This window comes from Rhipicephalus sanguineus, chromosome 1 (assembly GCF_013339695.2).
Source record: "Rhipicephalus sanguineus isolate Rsan-2018 chromosome 1, BIME_Rsan_1.4, whole genome shotgun sequence".
NCBI classification, from domain to species: Eukaryota; Metazoa; Arthropoda; class Arachnida; order Ixodida; family Ixodidae; genus Rhipicephalus; species Rhipicephalus sanguineus.
This window is the reverse complement of record NC_051176.1, coordinates 262,711,884-262,726,466: the sequence shown is the minus strand read 5'-3', so window position 1 is coordinate 262,726,466 and position 14,583 is coordinate 262,711,884. Positions and strand designations below refer to the sequence as shown.

The following is a 14,583-nucleotide window of genomic DNA, read 5'->3' as shown; positions in this document are numbered from 1 at the left end:
ACCAAGGGAATTTCTGAGCGGCCAGGTAGCTTACAGGCATACATGTAATGATTTAGGACTCCCATGAAGCGTCTGGTTAAAACTTGTGGTTAGTGCTTTCAGTGCGATTTACATGTACTGTAGTCCACCTTACGGGCATGAGTTTTACTTGTCGAAGGACCATAACAGTGCAGCTTCCAAGATTGTTGTGTAGAATGTCAAGTCTAGTTCTAAAGTTGGGCATAATATTAAATGCCAATATTTAGTGCATCAATTTCAGTACTTTGGATTTAATCGCTGCGTTATTTCATTTAAAGCTGAAAACGGTAACCAGCCGTGTAGCATACAGTGTTGCCTAACTGGGAAAAACAAATGGTGTCAGACTGGAGGCGTTATTATAAGCATGAAGGGAAAAAAAAGAAATAAAGTAAATAACCTAAAGAATGCCCACTTTATATGAGCAGCTTGTGCCAGTAATTTTTGTGTGTCAAATTCTCGGTAAAAGTATCTGTAGTAGGGGACGCAATTTGTGGAGCACAACTCAAGGAAGTCAGACATTTCTAAATACTGTTATATTTGGTTATTAATTGAATATGTCATAGAATAAAGATTCTTATTTTGGCCTACATTTGCATGAAGTAGTATGTGCCCTCCAGGTATTCTGACCTACTACCATGGTTGTGGCTCTTTTTCTTTAGGTTGCCAAGCGACCCACCCTGTACATGTCCTTCCCTAGTCGGAGCCGTCGGGGGGATGTAGAGTTGAAGATACTTTCTCAGCCTGAAGAACAGCACCGGGCTCGTTACCTCACAGAGGGAAGCCGCGGAGCTGTGAAGGATCGCACAGGCATGGGCTTCCCGACTGTCAAGGTTAGTGGTACTGTTATATTCGTTGCAGCATCACTGCTCTACATTGGAAATCTTAAGGGTAGACGTGAGCCACAAACTGTCATTTTTTTAATTTTAAATTCAAGCCTCCTATCTCGAAAAATAGAGGCAGAGATTTCTGGAGTAGCTTCTACCCTCAGATCATTTGCTGTAAATCTCAGTAATCCTCTAAAGTTGTAAAGCTAGATACTTTCAGGGAACAGTGCAAAACATTCGCAAGAATTCTGTAGCGCCAAACTTCTCTTTGGTATCCCTATGTGAAATTTTTATTGCCCACATTGTTCTATCTTCTGTATTCAACAAATTCCTTAAAGGGAAGTAGCATTCTATCGGCACATATGTAAGCAGTGCATTAGAGCCTCCTTAATTTGACCCCAACTTTGGGGAAGGCAGCGACTCGGGTCCTGGAATATGAGTACATTATTCAGCAGCATTGTGGGGCGTGACATTGGTGCTGTGAAGTCTAAAATACGGTAAGTAACCTAGCAGAACTCGTTGCTGAGCTAGTTGGTACATCACTTTCTATGAACTAGATTCCAAACCACCACCATAGGAAAAAAGGCAGAAGAAAAAGAAGGGTCCTCTTCTGTTTCTTCCGCGTTTTTTTTTTTCTTTTGTCCATGATAGCCGTCATGTCTTGGTATTAACTTTGAATGGGAAGTTATTAGAATGGGAACTGCATCATAATTGTTCAGTTCTGTGAATACCTATGTTATACACAGAGCACAATGGACATGTGCTTTTTTAAAGCAAAAAAATTTGCTCTCCATGAACTGAGTTATTCTTTTTTTTTTCTATTATCGTCTGGCTGTGCTTTGTTGGAAGGCAAATTTTTTCGGTGAACTGTGTGCACCTGTTGTAATAATTTTAACCGTGCAGTGTACTGACTTCTGTGAAACCACTTCATGGGTTGTTGCAGCTGACTGGACTGCAGGAACAAGTGAAGTTACAAGTGTTCATTGGCACAGACCAAGGCAAAGTGCAGCCTCATATGTTTTATCAGGCCAGCAGGGTGTGTGGAAAGAACTCTACACCATGCCAAGAACGTCGCCTCGATGGTACAACAGTTCTGGAAATTGACATGTTGCCATCGAAAGACATGACCGTCAGGTGAGCGCTGGTTATTATTACACTGCAGTATACTTTCAACCCCATCAGAGTTTCTTATTTTGCACCCTGGACCAATTTTAATAAACAGCCAGTTAAGGGAAGACATGGGTCTTCAAAAATTTTTCTTAATTAGTTGTGCTAAGTGAATGAAATTTAATACACTTATTCAGAATTTTCTGCAGATTCCAGATCTCTAAGTAGATTTTTATTAGCTACATTATATTACAAAAAATATTCAGTTTCTAAAAGCATATTTCCTACGGTGCTTTTTGGCAAGTTTGCTTTGTCAAACACGAAAACAAAGTATGTGGCAAGACTGCCAGAGAGCTGGTCTAGCCAGTGATGCTAATTTGTTTTCAACAATTTTCTAATGCGAAATGAACGGATGCAAACATGAGTGACAAATTTTTCCTTCGTACGCTTTATGATTATCGAGAATTATAATTTGGTGAACAACATTATAAGAAAATAAATAGTAGGGGTGTGCGAATATTTGAAATTTCGAATATTTTTCGAATAGTGTTTGCTATTCGATTCGATTCGCATTGAAATTTTACTATTCGAACTATTCGAACTTCCCAAAGACAAATGCAGTCAACGTCCGATAGAAAGTGACCCCTTCAGATTTTCAATGTGCTTCACCTCATTACACTCTCGTATTGCGGCAAAGCTGCCTTTCAAGCTCCGTTACGGTCGAACTTAGTCAAGAGACAAAGTCCGGTTGGAAATGGTCTCTAGATTTTCAATATGCTTCACCTCATCACACACCCGTATTGCGGCAAAGCTGCCTTTCAAGCTCCGTTGCGGTCGAACTTAGGCAAAAGACAGTCAACGTCTGATCGGAAGTGGTCCCTAGATTTTCAATATGCTTCACCTCCTCACACCCCCGTATTGCGGCAAAGCTGCCTTTCAAGGTCCGTTACGGTCGAACTTAGCCAAGAGACAGTCAACGTCCGTTTGGAAGTGGTCCCTAGATTTTCAATATGCTTCACCTCATCACATCCCCGTATTGCGGCAAAGCTGCCTTTCAAGCTCCGCTACGGTCGCAAATGTATTAACTCAAGAAAACGCTGGTTTCAATATGGAGATGAAAGATGTGGCAGAGTTGGGGGCTCAATTAATGCTGTTTTGGACCTGAAATTTGGGCAGGAAGTCCGAAAAATGCGACGCTGAAGCTTTTTAGCATCCAAAATTTCAGATGTTCTTATATATCGATGTCTACGAGGCAGAACTTCGGACTTGAAGGGAGCACACCCTTGTCCGCCACATCAGTTGGCCTTCCACAGCAGTTGAAAGAGGAGGAGAGACTGAGGAAATGGCATCTCTGCCTATCACGTGTAAACTGTTGTCGGCAACACTTTGGTTGCACCAAATCATGTACATAAATACAATTTGGCCTCTACATTGCCTCACTCTTGATAAGAAAGACAACTATGAAATATGACCCCACCAGCACTTCATCAACCTAGCGAAAAGAAACACTTTCATGTTGCGATCTCACAAGAACGTACTTAGGGATTCTCTGCAACTTTTTCTGTAATTTCACTTCGAATTATTCGAGAAATATTTGAAAATTATTCGAAATTATTCGATTCGATTCGCACTCAATCTTTATTATTCGAATTCGCTTCGCACCCAAAATTTTGCTATTCGCACAGCTCTAATAAATAGCATTACCGGCTAGACTAGCTTTTTGGCAATCTTGCCACATACTTTGTTTTTGTTTTTGACGAAGAGAAGTTTCCAAAAATCTCCATAAGAATTATGCTAAAAAAACATTGCAGAAACGGCATACAGTAATCCCTCGTTATGATGAAGTCAGCGGGATGGCGAAAAAATTCTTTATAAGTGGTATTTCGATATAAGCGATCGCTGGAGAAAAGCCAAAGCAGTCTAGCTTTAATCGCGTTACAACTGCAAGGAAGTCAAAACACAATGTATATTCAGTGAAGCAAAACTTTGTTCAGGTGCAAAAAAAGCACTCTGAATAACACAATCACATGGCCAATCACACAGCGCACCCCATGGAATGTTATGGCGCAAGTCATCAGCTCGCGGTCTTCTGGTCACTTTTCGGCATCCAAGAGACCGCGGTTTTCTGGTGTCGCAAAGCACTAGGAAAACTTTATTTTCGTGTAGATTCTATGACGGGACACCAGCGATGCGATTACGACCGAGATTAACTGTATGAGTGCGCTGTGCCACGGAATTTGACAGCTCCCATTCGCTCCGCAGTGCAGTCGCCGAGCGATTTTCCGTACCTTTTGGAAATAGTCCAAAAAAGCTTAAAAGACATATGCAAATGAAGTTTATTTGGATTAGATCAGCCTAAAAAAAATCTCCAATAATGCCCTGCTTCATGCTACACTTGTGGACGAGCAGATTTGGTTGCATTTGGGCTACAGTAATGTCGTCAGCGCATTGGCGATCGCTGCCGCCGGCCGTTGTGGACGGCAGTCGGTGGCTCCATGGCACCAAGTAAACAAAATTTGACACCAGTCACATAAAAGATGCACGCAACGTCTCGTCTGGTTGGTGGGATTTAACGACATGGTCTGGGGTTCTTTAACCTGCACTGACATCGCACAGTACGCGAGCCTCCACCATTTCGCCTCCATCAAAATGCAACTGCCGCGGCTGCGATCGAACCCCTGCATTTCAGGTCAGTAGCCGGGCACCGTAGCCACCGAGCAACCGCAACGGCAGAGAACATGCGACGCACACGACGGCTCAAAAACACTTGACACACATGCTTAAAGGGGTCATGAACCACTTTTCCAAGTAACGATCTAATGACCTCAATATCGGAGTTTACTGCCTCCTGAATCGATTGCCGCAAAATTTTCTCGAATCCATCAAGAATGAGCGGAGTTACGGGAGTTTGGCGCACGCTCTCAGCGCTTTCTCTCTTTTCTCGGGCCGACGAGCGCACTGGAAGCTACACAGGGAGGGACGGCACGGGGGGAAGGAAGTTACGTCAGCGCGCGTCATGAAACGCGATCGCTCTCCCGCTGTGATTCGCGTACGCGAGTGCGGCTGCCGTGTACTGAGCAGTGTGGCGCTGGCAAGTGGCGGCACCCCGTGGCAAGAAGGGCATCTGATCCACATGGGGCTGGAGGGAAACCAGGCAGCGGATAGGGTAGCTTGAGGGTATGCGAGCCGAGCACCTTTCAACTCCGCTTCTGAGGAGCCCGTTCCCGTCCCTTGCGACTACTCGGCCATCCTAAACCATTACAGAGGACTCAGACAAACTTAGTCCCTACCACATCGAACATTAAATAAAGAAGAATCTGTCAGCTGGAGGCAAATTCAAACCGGCACGTTCCCAAATTTGCACACCCTCAGTAAAATGCATCCTACTACATACTCTTCTTACTGCCCATGGTGCCCAGCAAAAGCTACCCTGTACCACGTTACGTGGGCATGCCAGGCCATTACAACCTTACCCCCGATACAAAATCCCACAGCGGAGCGATGGGAACAGCTGCTGGCCAGCGAGAACCTGGATGATCAGCTGAGTCTAATTGACCGGGCCCGTAGAGCGGCTGCTGCGAGCGGAGCCCTGGACTGAGGGCCCCCCCACCGCAAGTCAAGAACCTCCGCATATCCGGAGCTTCTCCGCAGAATTTCTGTCAATAAATGTTTTCACCACCACCACCCACCAAACGCCGCTCTCGATTTATATAGGCTATCAGCCAGTTAGGATGCTATGTCTTTTGCGATGTGGAGATGCAGATCGCGACGTCAAGGGGCAGACTCCCCGCCCACCGACGAGAGGGAGAACCGGCCTTTGTTTGAAAAGAGGGCGCTTGAAAAAACAGCAACTTCGCGTTCTGCTTATAGCTTTCACGCGGTGCGCACGACTGCAATATTTGGGGGGGGGGGGGTTGAGCAGTTTATAGCCGTGTCAGCTTTCTGCAGGATGTGTTTTTTCAACAAGCCCAAGGGGTGCTTCATGACCCCTTTAATACACCACCAACATGACTATGTGCGGAATGACAACGGGAAAACAAACGCACGAAAAAACCCCTACTGGTGTAATAATGATGACGATAAGGCTGACTGAAAAAGAAAATTTGCATCCCCTAGAGCGTTTGCCAGCCAAGGAAGAGCGGGTATGGCCTCCGAAATTGGAAGATTATGCGTGCTCCCAATCTTGGAGACAAAACACCTGCCCACTGGAAGCCGAACTTGACCAAGCCAGCGGAAAATCCAACACGGCTGCTTTCAAAGTCAAGTGGCTGAACTTTAAAATCAAACTTTAGGGCATAAATTCATCCGAATAATCAGTTGCGAAAATGTATTAGTGCTATGGGAACCTTGACAGTGAATTTATTAAGTTCGAAATGTGCATGAAGTCCAAATTTATGGAGTCCGAAAAATTTGTTGGCTACTGTAAAGAGCTGGGAGCACTGGGCACTCGCTTGGTAGCCTGCATGTGCGAAAGGGTCGCCGCCACTCTGTGACGCCTCTGCTCGCCACTTCGTTCTAAGCGGGTCAAGCAGGGATGCAACAGCTGCGCCAATTGCGCCAATTTGATACAGTTCCTTATTTTACAGCGAAAGCTGTTATGAGATCACAACAATGGCCGTTTTTGGCGCCGTAGTTGTCCGCCGCCGCCGGTGTCCATAACCACTATCGCTCGAAATAAGAAAAAAATTTCCAGGATGGAACGAGGTTCGGACCTGGGCCCTCTGCGTGGGAGCCCAGTGTTCTACCACAGAGCCATGCCGGTGCTTGTAACTGCGTTGCAACAAGACCCTATGCAGGCTTCATGCCGCGAAGGAACCACATTGACACATGTAATGTAGCGTGGTAGAAGAGTAAAATAACAACCAAGCGTCACACAATGCGAATTGCGCAACGAGTGGGTTGTTCAATGCTTCCAACCCATTACAAAGGGAACTCCCATAATTCTTCGTCATCAGCCACAGCATCAACAAATTGCACATAATGCCTTAAAGGTGCTTAGCGGGTACCACAATTCTCCGCAAAATGACGAAAAATAAAATAGTGGCTGCTTCCCTACTTCAAAAAATTATGATCATTTATAGCGTAGTGGGTTCCTCGCTAGTGCACTTCTATAGGTTGCCAAGGAAGCCATAAGGCTCCCATGATGCATTTCCTCAGGGTCTCACTAAAGTTCTTTCCCTGTCTCCCTCTTTCTGACGTTGACCTATGTTATATAGCGTGGTGGGAGAGTAAAATAACGACAGGGCGTCACACGATGCGAATTACATAACTAGTGGGTCGTTTAAAGCTTCCAACCCATTACAAATGGCTCAGCCATAGTTCGTCATCAACCGTCGCATCAAGAAACTGCACGTAACGCCGTACACATGGTACCTTGTTTCTCCGCAGAATGACAAATAATGTCGTGGGTGCTTCCCAACTTCACAAAAATTATGATTTTTGACGTAGTGGGTACATTGCTAGTTTACTTGTATTAGTAGCCACGAGAGAGTTTATAATGGGCTCTACAAATGCCGCTCTTCCAGCTTTCGCTGTGACTGTGCTGCGCTTTCCGCGCAGGCCTGGCATTTTTGCGCCACGCTGCGCCAAAATGCCCGCCCAGCTTAAAATTTTCTCAGTTGCACTAATTTGAGCGAGAAATGGAGGCCACGTTGGTCATCTGCAGTGTGGGCATATCGTCATCCACTACAGACGTGCAGACCCTAACCCTAACCCCGCCTTGAAAGAAAAGAAAGCCAGTTTCACCGCAAGGACGAAGCAGTGAATGCGATAGCAACAAATTGTAATGTTATACGAAGTGAGGCTGGCAGCAAACTCTTTTTGTATCCGATCTCGCGTTAAGTCCGTTTCACATGACACAAAACAGAGCGATTTTCAAGCTGCGAATTCGCTCGCAGCGAAAAAAAAACGGCCGATCGCTCTCACCGCAGCGGTCAGCGGCGAGCGACCAACATGTTGGAAAATTTTCGCTCTTTTCGCAGCAGCGGAGCGATTTTTCAGTCGAGACCCGTCAAAATTGCGCCGACCCGGCCGAGCTGTCGAAACTGCGCCAGCGAGTTTGCTTTAGTTATGGCCGTTGTAGCGTATTCTCAAGTGAATTTAGATTGGAAAGTGTTTTTAAATGACAAGACACACGTGCTCCTCGCTACCGGTGATGAAAAGTTAAGAACATAACGCACAGATTGTTACATTATATTCGAAAATTATGCAGAGCCTGCCACAAACAACGGCAGCAAGCAACCTTGCCTGCCACGCCAGTCGCAGAGCGAAAATCGCAGACCATTCGCAGTCCATGTGAAAGGAAACCGCCATTAGCGGTGGTTGCAAATAGAACGAACTGAGCGATTTTCTTCGCTGCAATCGTGGCATGTGAAACAGCCTTAACTCTACAAAACGATGTAAGAGAATACGGCCGCTTCATGGAAAGATGCTCTTTCTGCACAGTGTCTTCGCATTGAGAGCGCAGCACGTAGCAGGATATACGAGCCGCTCGCTGATGGCTGCCGAGATAGCGCGCGCGCCAGCGATCACGACCGTGCCCTTAGAATCAAAGTTCAAAGTTGCTGCTCGAGCGACAGACCCCCCCCCGCCCCCCTCTCGCGTCTTTTCATGCTCGTTCAAGACGGGCGGAGCGTTTCCTCTATGCTTTGATGGCAGGCTTCCCGAGTGGAGTGGTGTTATCGCATGCGCCTTCCGAGCGACGGAGATGGACTGGCTCATTTGATATCTGCTTCAGCCGCGTTCGTCGCCCGCACTTGCGCACATTTACCCGCGGTAGAACACACTATGCACAGGAATATGTTATCCGTTTGGGCTTTATACTGGAGATGACGGCAAAAACTTGTCGAGAGTGTCCTTATAGTTGCCATCGCAATAGAAAAGGACAGTAGTTCTCAAATTTCCTGATGGTTGTTTTATTGCTTGCAGAACGCTTTTTAAACCACTTTTGCCGCAGTACACTGGTGTCCTGCGGAAAAGCATACTGAGATTTAGAAGGAGCTCTTAGTACTAGCTGTCGGCGACACGGCACATTTTATTCCTTAATTACTCATTCGCGCACGCGCCGTGTAATTACGAGTACTAGTATGATTCCTGACGTCTAAAAATTATTGGCAATCATTTGGAGCTGCTGTGTATGGCATTTCTGTGGCCTTGAGAAACTATAGACAAAAGCGTATGCCAGTTTTCTTTTTTCGCTACCCCCACTTGCTCCTGCTTTACAAATCTCCCAAATTTCCAGGTTGCCAGGTTCGCAGGGTCCACATTAGCATTTCCAGTGCCTGTCGAATTATTTGACAGGTCCTGCAAATGCTAATGTGGACTTAGTCATTGTTCGCACTGTAGGGTGGCTCAACACACTTCTTTTATGGAAATAGCAGTGTTCACGTGCACTGTGCATGGATCAGCTAATGTTGAATGGTTTTTACATATTTTTGTTTTCTAAAAGTAAGCCTTCTTTGTTATACTGCCCCAAATTTGGGATTTCGGGCTAAAAAATTCAGGTTTTTTTTTTTCGTAACGTGCTCCAAATTTGTATTCTTGTGCTCCAAAAGCAACATTTTGCTGCTCCAAAAATTGCTCCAAATCCTATTTTGGCTGTTGCACCCCTGGTCAAGCTTCGAGTAATGCAGCTTAATATGCATTCGTTTAGGTCGGGACCAGAAACTTAAAATAAAGCAATTTTGTTGTAACGAGGGATTACTGTATCTCTTATTCTAATGCACCTATCAAAAATCAACTTAGAGATTTGGAATCTGCAGGAAAAACTGAATAAGTATTAATTTTCATTCTGTTCACTCACTTATTAAAAAAACATTTTTAAAAACTCATGTCTCCCCTTAAAGGGGTCCTGAACCACTTTTCCAAGTAATCATCAAATGACCTCGGTATTGGAGTTGATTGCCTCACGAACCAATTGCCACAAAAATTTTTGAATCCCTCTAGAATGAGCAGAGTTACAGGGTTTTGTCGCACGCTTTAAGCTCTTTCTTCTCTCATCCCGACAAGTGCGCTGGAAGCTACTTAGGAAGGGATGGCATGAGGGAAAGAAGTTACGTCGGTGCACGTCATGATCTTGATTGCGTGTGATGAAACGTGATCGCTGTCTCCTGTTGTGATTCCTGTGGCCACTCGTGTGGCTACTATGTAATGTTAGCAGACTGTGGAATGCGGTGCCGGCACATGGCAGCTCCCCCATCTGATCTATACGCCGCTCTCGATTTATGTAGGCTTTTGGCCAATAGCATGCTATGTGCTGTGCACACCAAACAGCAAGCACCGGCAGCTCCGAAGGGAGTGAGCACAGGCCTGTGTATAAAAGGGCACCTGAGAAAATGGCAACTTGCCATGCACGACTGCAAGATTTGGCTGAGCTTTCCATAGGATGCGTTTTTTCACCAAGCCTGAAACGTGGTTCATGACCTTTACGCAAATTTATCCCAAAAAGGCCACTTTTCAAACGTTCATTGTTGACTGGCCATTATTATACTTATACCCGTGTCACACGGGCGTTTGGAAGGCCTTCCAACCGAGAGTCTGTTAGCTCAACGGTCAAGTTTGAGCTGCTACACTGGAAGGTTCAAAGGCTGCCAAGTCTATAGTCTATCAAGTCAATGGAGCACCCTACAACTCAGTCGAAACCCCAATGGCCATTGAGCAACGGAAGTGGAAATAGCGTGAATTTGCCCTCTCGTTCACAGTGTGCTCCTACTTCCGATTATAAAGAAAAAAATCAAACCAAAATAGTATATATGTGTTAATAATGGCTTAACACAGTATTTTTGCCACTTGAAATCTGTGAACTACATATACTCTCGACAACAGCAACATGCCTGTGTTGCCGAGAGCATGTGGCAGCCACATCGAGAGGCACAAGTGTTGCCACAGTTGTGCTGCTTGATAATTTAAAAACTAAACATACATGTATAATAATGTATAAATAGTTTATTAAAATGTTCAAACAAAAATAAAAGAAATTCTTGTGCTTTTAAGTGGATTTAATATCTAACTTTCGGTGACATGAAAACAAAAATAAAGATCCGCAGCACAATGTAATTTTTGCAATAAACACCTGAAGCACTAAACATCGCTCAACAGGTGAACTTTGATTAACAAGCACGGCCACACACACGCTATATCGATGGAGATTAACTGACGGCACATACATTAGTATGTGCTGTGCTCTCTGCTTACTTTGCGTTGAAGTGATAGACAGCACGATGGCCACTTTGCTTGCTGGAGCGGCCGCATTTCCTTACGCCAGTATTTTGTGCAGTTACGCCAGTTCAGATCCTAAAGGAGTGAACTGCTAGCCTTACTTCGCATAACATTTCAATTTATTGCTATCTCATTCATTGCTTTGCCCTTGTGGTGAAACTGTGACTTTTCAACTTTTAATAAACCATCGTTTGCCATCAGGTGTGTCGCTCCTGATTTGTTGAGCAGCTCTTTCATCAAAGATCGACACTTGCACAAAAGCTGTGCAAGCCATTTTTAGAAGTGTTTTGAGTTTTATGTAAGAAACTTTAAGATATTGTAATTTTCCTTGGTGCTTTTGTCTTTCATGCGCCATGGAGAGCACAGTTTTGCTCGCCATGACCCAAGGGGCTGAAGAGGAAATATATTTGAAATTGTGGTTGGATTTACTTGTTTTGCAGCTGTGACTGCGTTGGAATCTTGAAGGAACGTAATGTTGATGTGGAGAAGCGCTTAGTTCGTTATGGTGGTACACGCAACAAGAAACGCAGCACAAAGTGTCGCCTGGTGTTCCGTGTTGTGCTGCCTGCTCAGCGAGGACAGGACACCGGGGGCCTACCCTCTGAGATTCTACAAGTTGCTTCAGCTCCCATTTTGTGCAGTAAGTGAGCTTTCATTCTAGCTTCTTCTTAAGTTATATTATTGCAGTCTGACTTTGTTACGATGAAATCACATTCAGTGCTAATGTGCTACCCTCTACATGTACTAGAATTGTAAAGATATGGGCTTGGGGGGGGGGGGGGGAATGTTGCATCACACCTACGCAGACAGTTCTTGGTTTGAGACTCTGAATGGCAGACTGATGAGCTTGTTGGGAGATCATCATCAAAGGAGGTAAGGCGCATTGGTCGGCAAAAAATGTGGAGCTCACCAGATTCGCTCATGAAATATATTTTGCCCTGAGGGCTCACTCGGACTCACTCACCAAAATTTTCCTCAAGCGGACTCACTCGGACTCAGACTCTCTAAACTTTTTTTCAACCAGACTCACTCCCTCGGACTCGCTGAAACTCAGGCTCACGACTCAATCGGAGTCTGAGTGAGTTGACTCATGAGTCCGTTAGCGTATACAGTCAACATCCGATTTTTCGGACTCCCTAGGGACCGCGAAATCGTCCGAAAAATCGGATAGTCCGCAGAAACGAATTCATGCTTTTTTACTCTGCTAAAGTGGTCAAATCGCCACAGCCACGTCTGAAATAGCTTTAATGTCTCTCGGTACAATCAGGCATTTTGGTGCGCGCCCAGGTTCTCACAAATACATTCGGCACCTGCCGCGAACCCCGCTTAATTACGTGCGTGCCAACCGCCACTTTTGCATCTCGTGATGAGCGCCGCTGATAACAGCAAAGCGCAGAATAGATTACGGCTCTCTCGCATGAAGCGTTTGGAAACGATGACGCGGAACACAAAGACTGTGGGTGGAAGAGTGGACGACTCGTCCTGCTTTCCCCGACGCGTGTGCGCATGTAAACGATACGATGCGCACACACATCGCCGAATCTCCGCCAATACGCAGCATTTGCTGCCGTGTCAAGCCGATCGTTTCTAGTTGTGTGCAGCACATCGCCAACCAAGCTGACGCCTTCAATGTACTGTTGCAGTATCATACGCACGCATTTATCATGAAAGGGTTCGTGACATGGACGTAGGCAGGGGGGTGCAAAAGGGGCAGTTGCCCCCCTCAAGCCACACCGGCACTTGCCCCCCACCCAAGCTATGCCAGCTCTCTCTCTCTCTCTCTCTCTCCCCCTCCCCCAGCCGCGATGTAACACGGGTTTGCACCCCCCAAGGCAAAATCCTGCCGACGCCCATGGTTCGTGATGCGCACTTTGTTCCTGACCGCACACGGGCACGGCGATGGCAAGCTGGTTTCGTCCGTGAAGGCAACGCGTCTGTGCGGCGCACTTAGCGGTCTCGCACAAAGAGGCAGTAGGAATGGCGGCGCGGCGCATTGGGGTTTTCTCGCCTATTAAGGAGTATTCAGACGGGGGAGGAATGCTCGGGGGAGACGGGGGGATTGCGTATCACGTGACCGCGACGTCACGGATTAGAGAGTGGGCGTGACCCCCCCGCGCCTCCTCAGAGGAGACGGGGACGTTTTCCCCGAAAGGACAAACGATTCCCCTGTGGTGGGGGATGTGGCGGAATTTTGGGCTCTTGTTTGGCCACATTGTTGCACTTGCTCCTGCAGAGAGCGGCAGTGGGTGTCCAGTCTGCAGCTGGATGGTCGTCAGCAGCTCGTCGTCAGCAGCTCGTCAAACGGGTGGTGCAAGCCACCAGAGTAGTGTAGTAACACTGGTCTCCCCCTCCGTTTGCCTCGTCCGTGTGAGTGGGGGGCATTTGTGGAGACTTCTCCTCGCGAGGTGACGTCACTAGGCTCCGCCTTTACCCCCGAGCATTTCTCCCCCGTCTGAATACCCCTTTAAATGCGTGCAGTACGCATGCGACTGCGCTAGGCCACATGCACTACCGAGCAGTTAACCGAGATGCTTATCGTAAGGGTTGTCAGCAATTAAGCAGTACTGGCGCGTTTGCCAGCTGCCGCCATCACGCCTCCGTGTATTTCCGCTGCTTATCCGTAACATTGCCACACGGCGCCGCGATAGCGGCCCCTTTGAATTTCTGGTCAGCTTCACCCCATAACGTTGCGGCATTGCAGCAAAGCTGACTTTCGGACTCTGCTACTGTCGCAAACAGATTGACTCGCGAAAGCGCTGGTTCGAACCTACGAGATGATAGACGCGGCTGAGGTGGGGGCTTCAAATAATGCCTTTCGGGCCTGCAATTTGGCAGAAAGTCCGAAAAATCGGACGCGGAATAGTTTCAGTGTCCGAAATTTCGGACGTTCTAATACATTGGCGTCTATGGGGCTGGTGATGGTGCCGCGAAAGAGTCCGAATTTTCGAGCATGTCCGGAAAATCGGGAGTCCGAAAAATCGGCAGTTGACTGTATTTCGCTTTTTCGACCAAGGTTTCAATGCTCTTTAACAGCAATATCTCGCATAATCGGTGCTCTACTTGGCACCTTTACGAGTTACCAGTGGTTGCAATCTAGTAACGACACTTTTATTGAAGAGAGATATTTTTATTAAAAACTTCCCATGAAAGAGATTGCGGGAGAGAAATCACGGCACCTCGCCTGCCCGTAACTCACGCCTCTGATCAATAAATATTGAGCTGGCGTATGAACGCTAGTGCGTTGAAGCATATGTGGGTAGACGTAAGTATAAATGCGAGCCGGCATAAGGCTTATAGTAATGCTGAAGTTGAGTAGTTATCATCATAGGTCGGTACAAAAATGTGGAGCTCACTCAGACGCACTAAAGAAATACATTTTGCGCTTAGGGCTCACTCAGACTCACCAAAAGTTTCCTCA

At 46.3% G+C, this 14,583-nt stretch overlaps 1 protein-coding gene across 1 annotated transcript in view; it reads left to right on the top strand.

The window, feature by feature from the left end:
* The window catches only part of LOC119378858 (nuclear factor of activated T-cells 5), a 128,477-nt gene that overhangs the window by 25,276 nt on the left and 88,618 nt on the right, over positions 1-14,583 (top strand). The window contains exons 6-8 of the mRNA XM_037647904.2: positions 678-848; positions 1,786-1,976; positions 11,606-11,805. Coding sequence (XP_037503832.1) covers positions 678-848; positions 1,786-1,976; positions 11,606-11,805 — 562 coding nt within the window. The remainder of the gene's footprint in view (positions 1-677; positions 849-1,785; positions 1,977-11,605; positions 11,806-14,583) is intronic.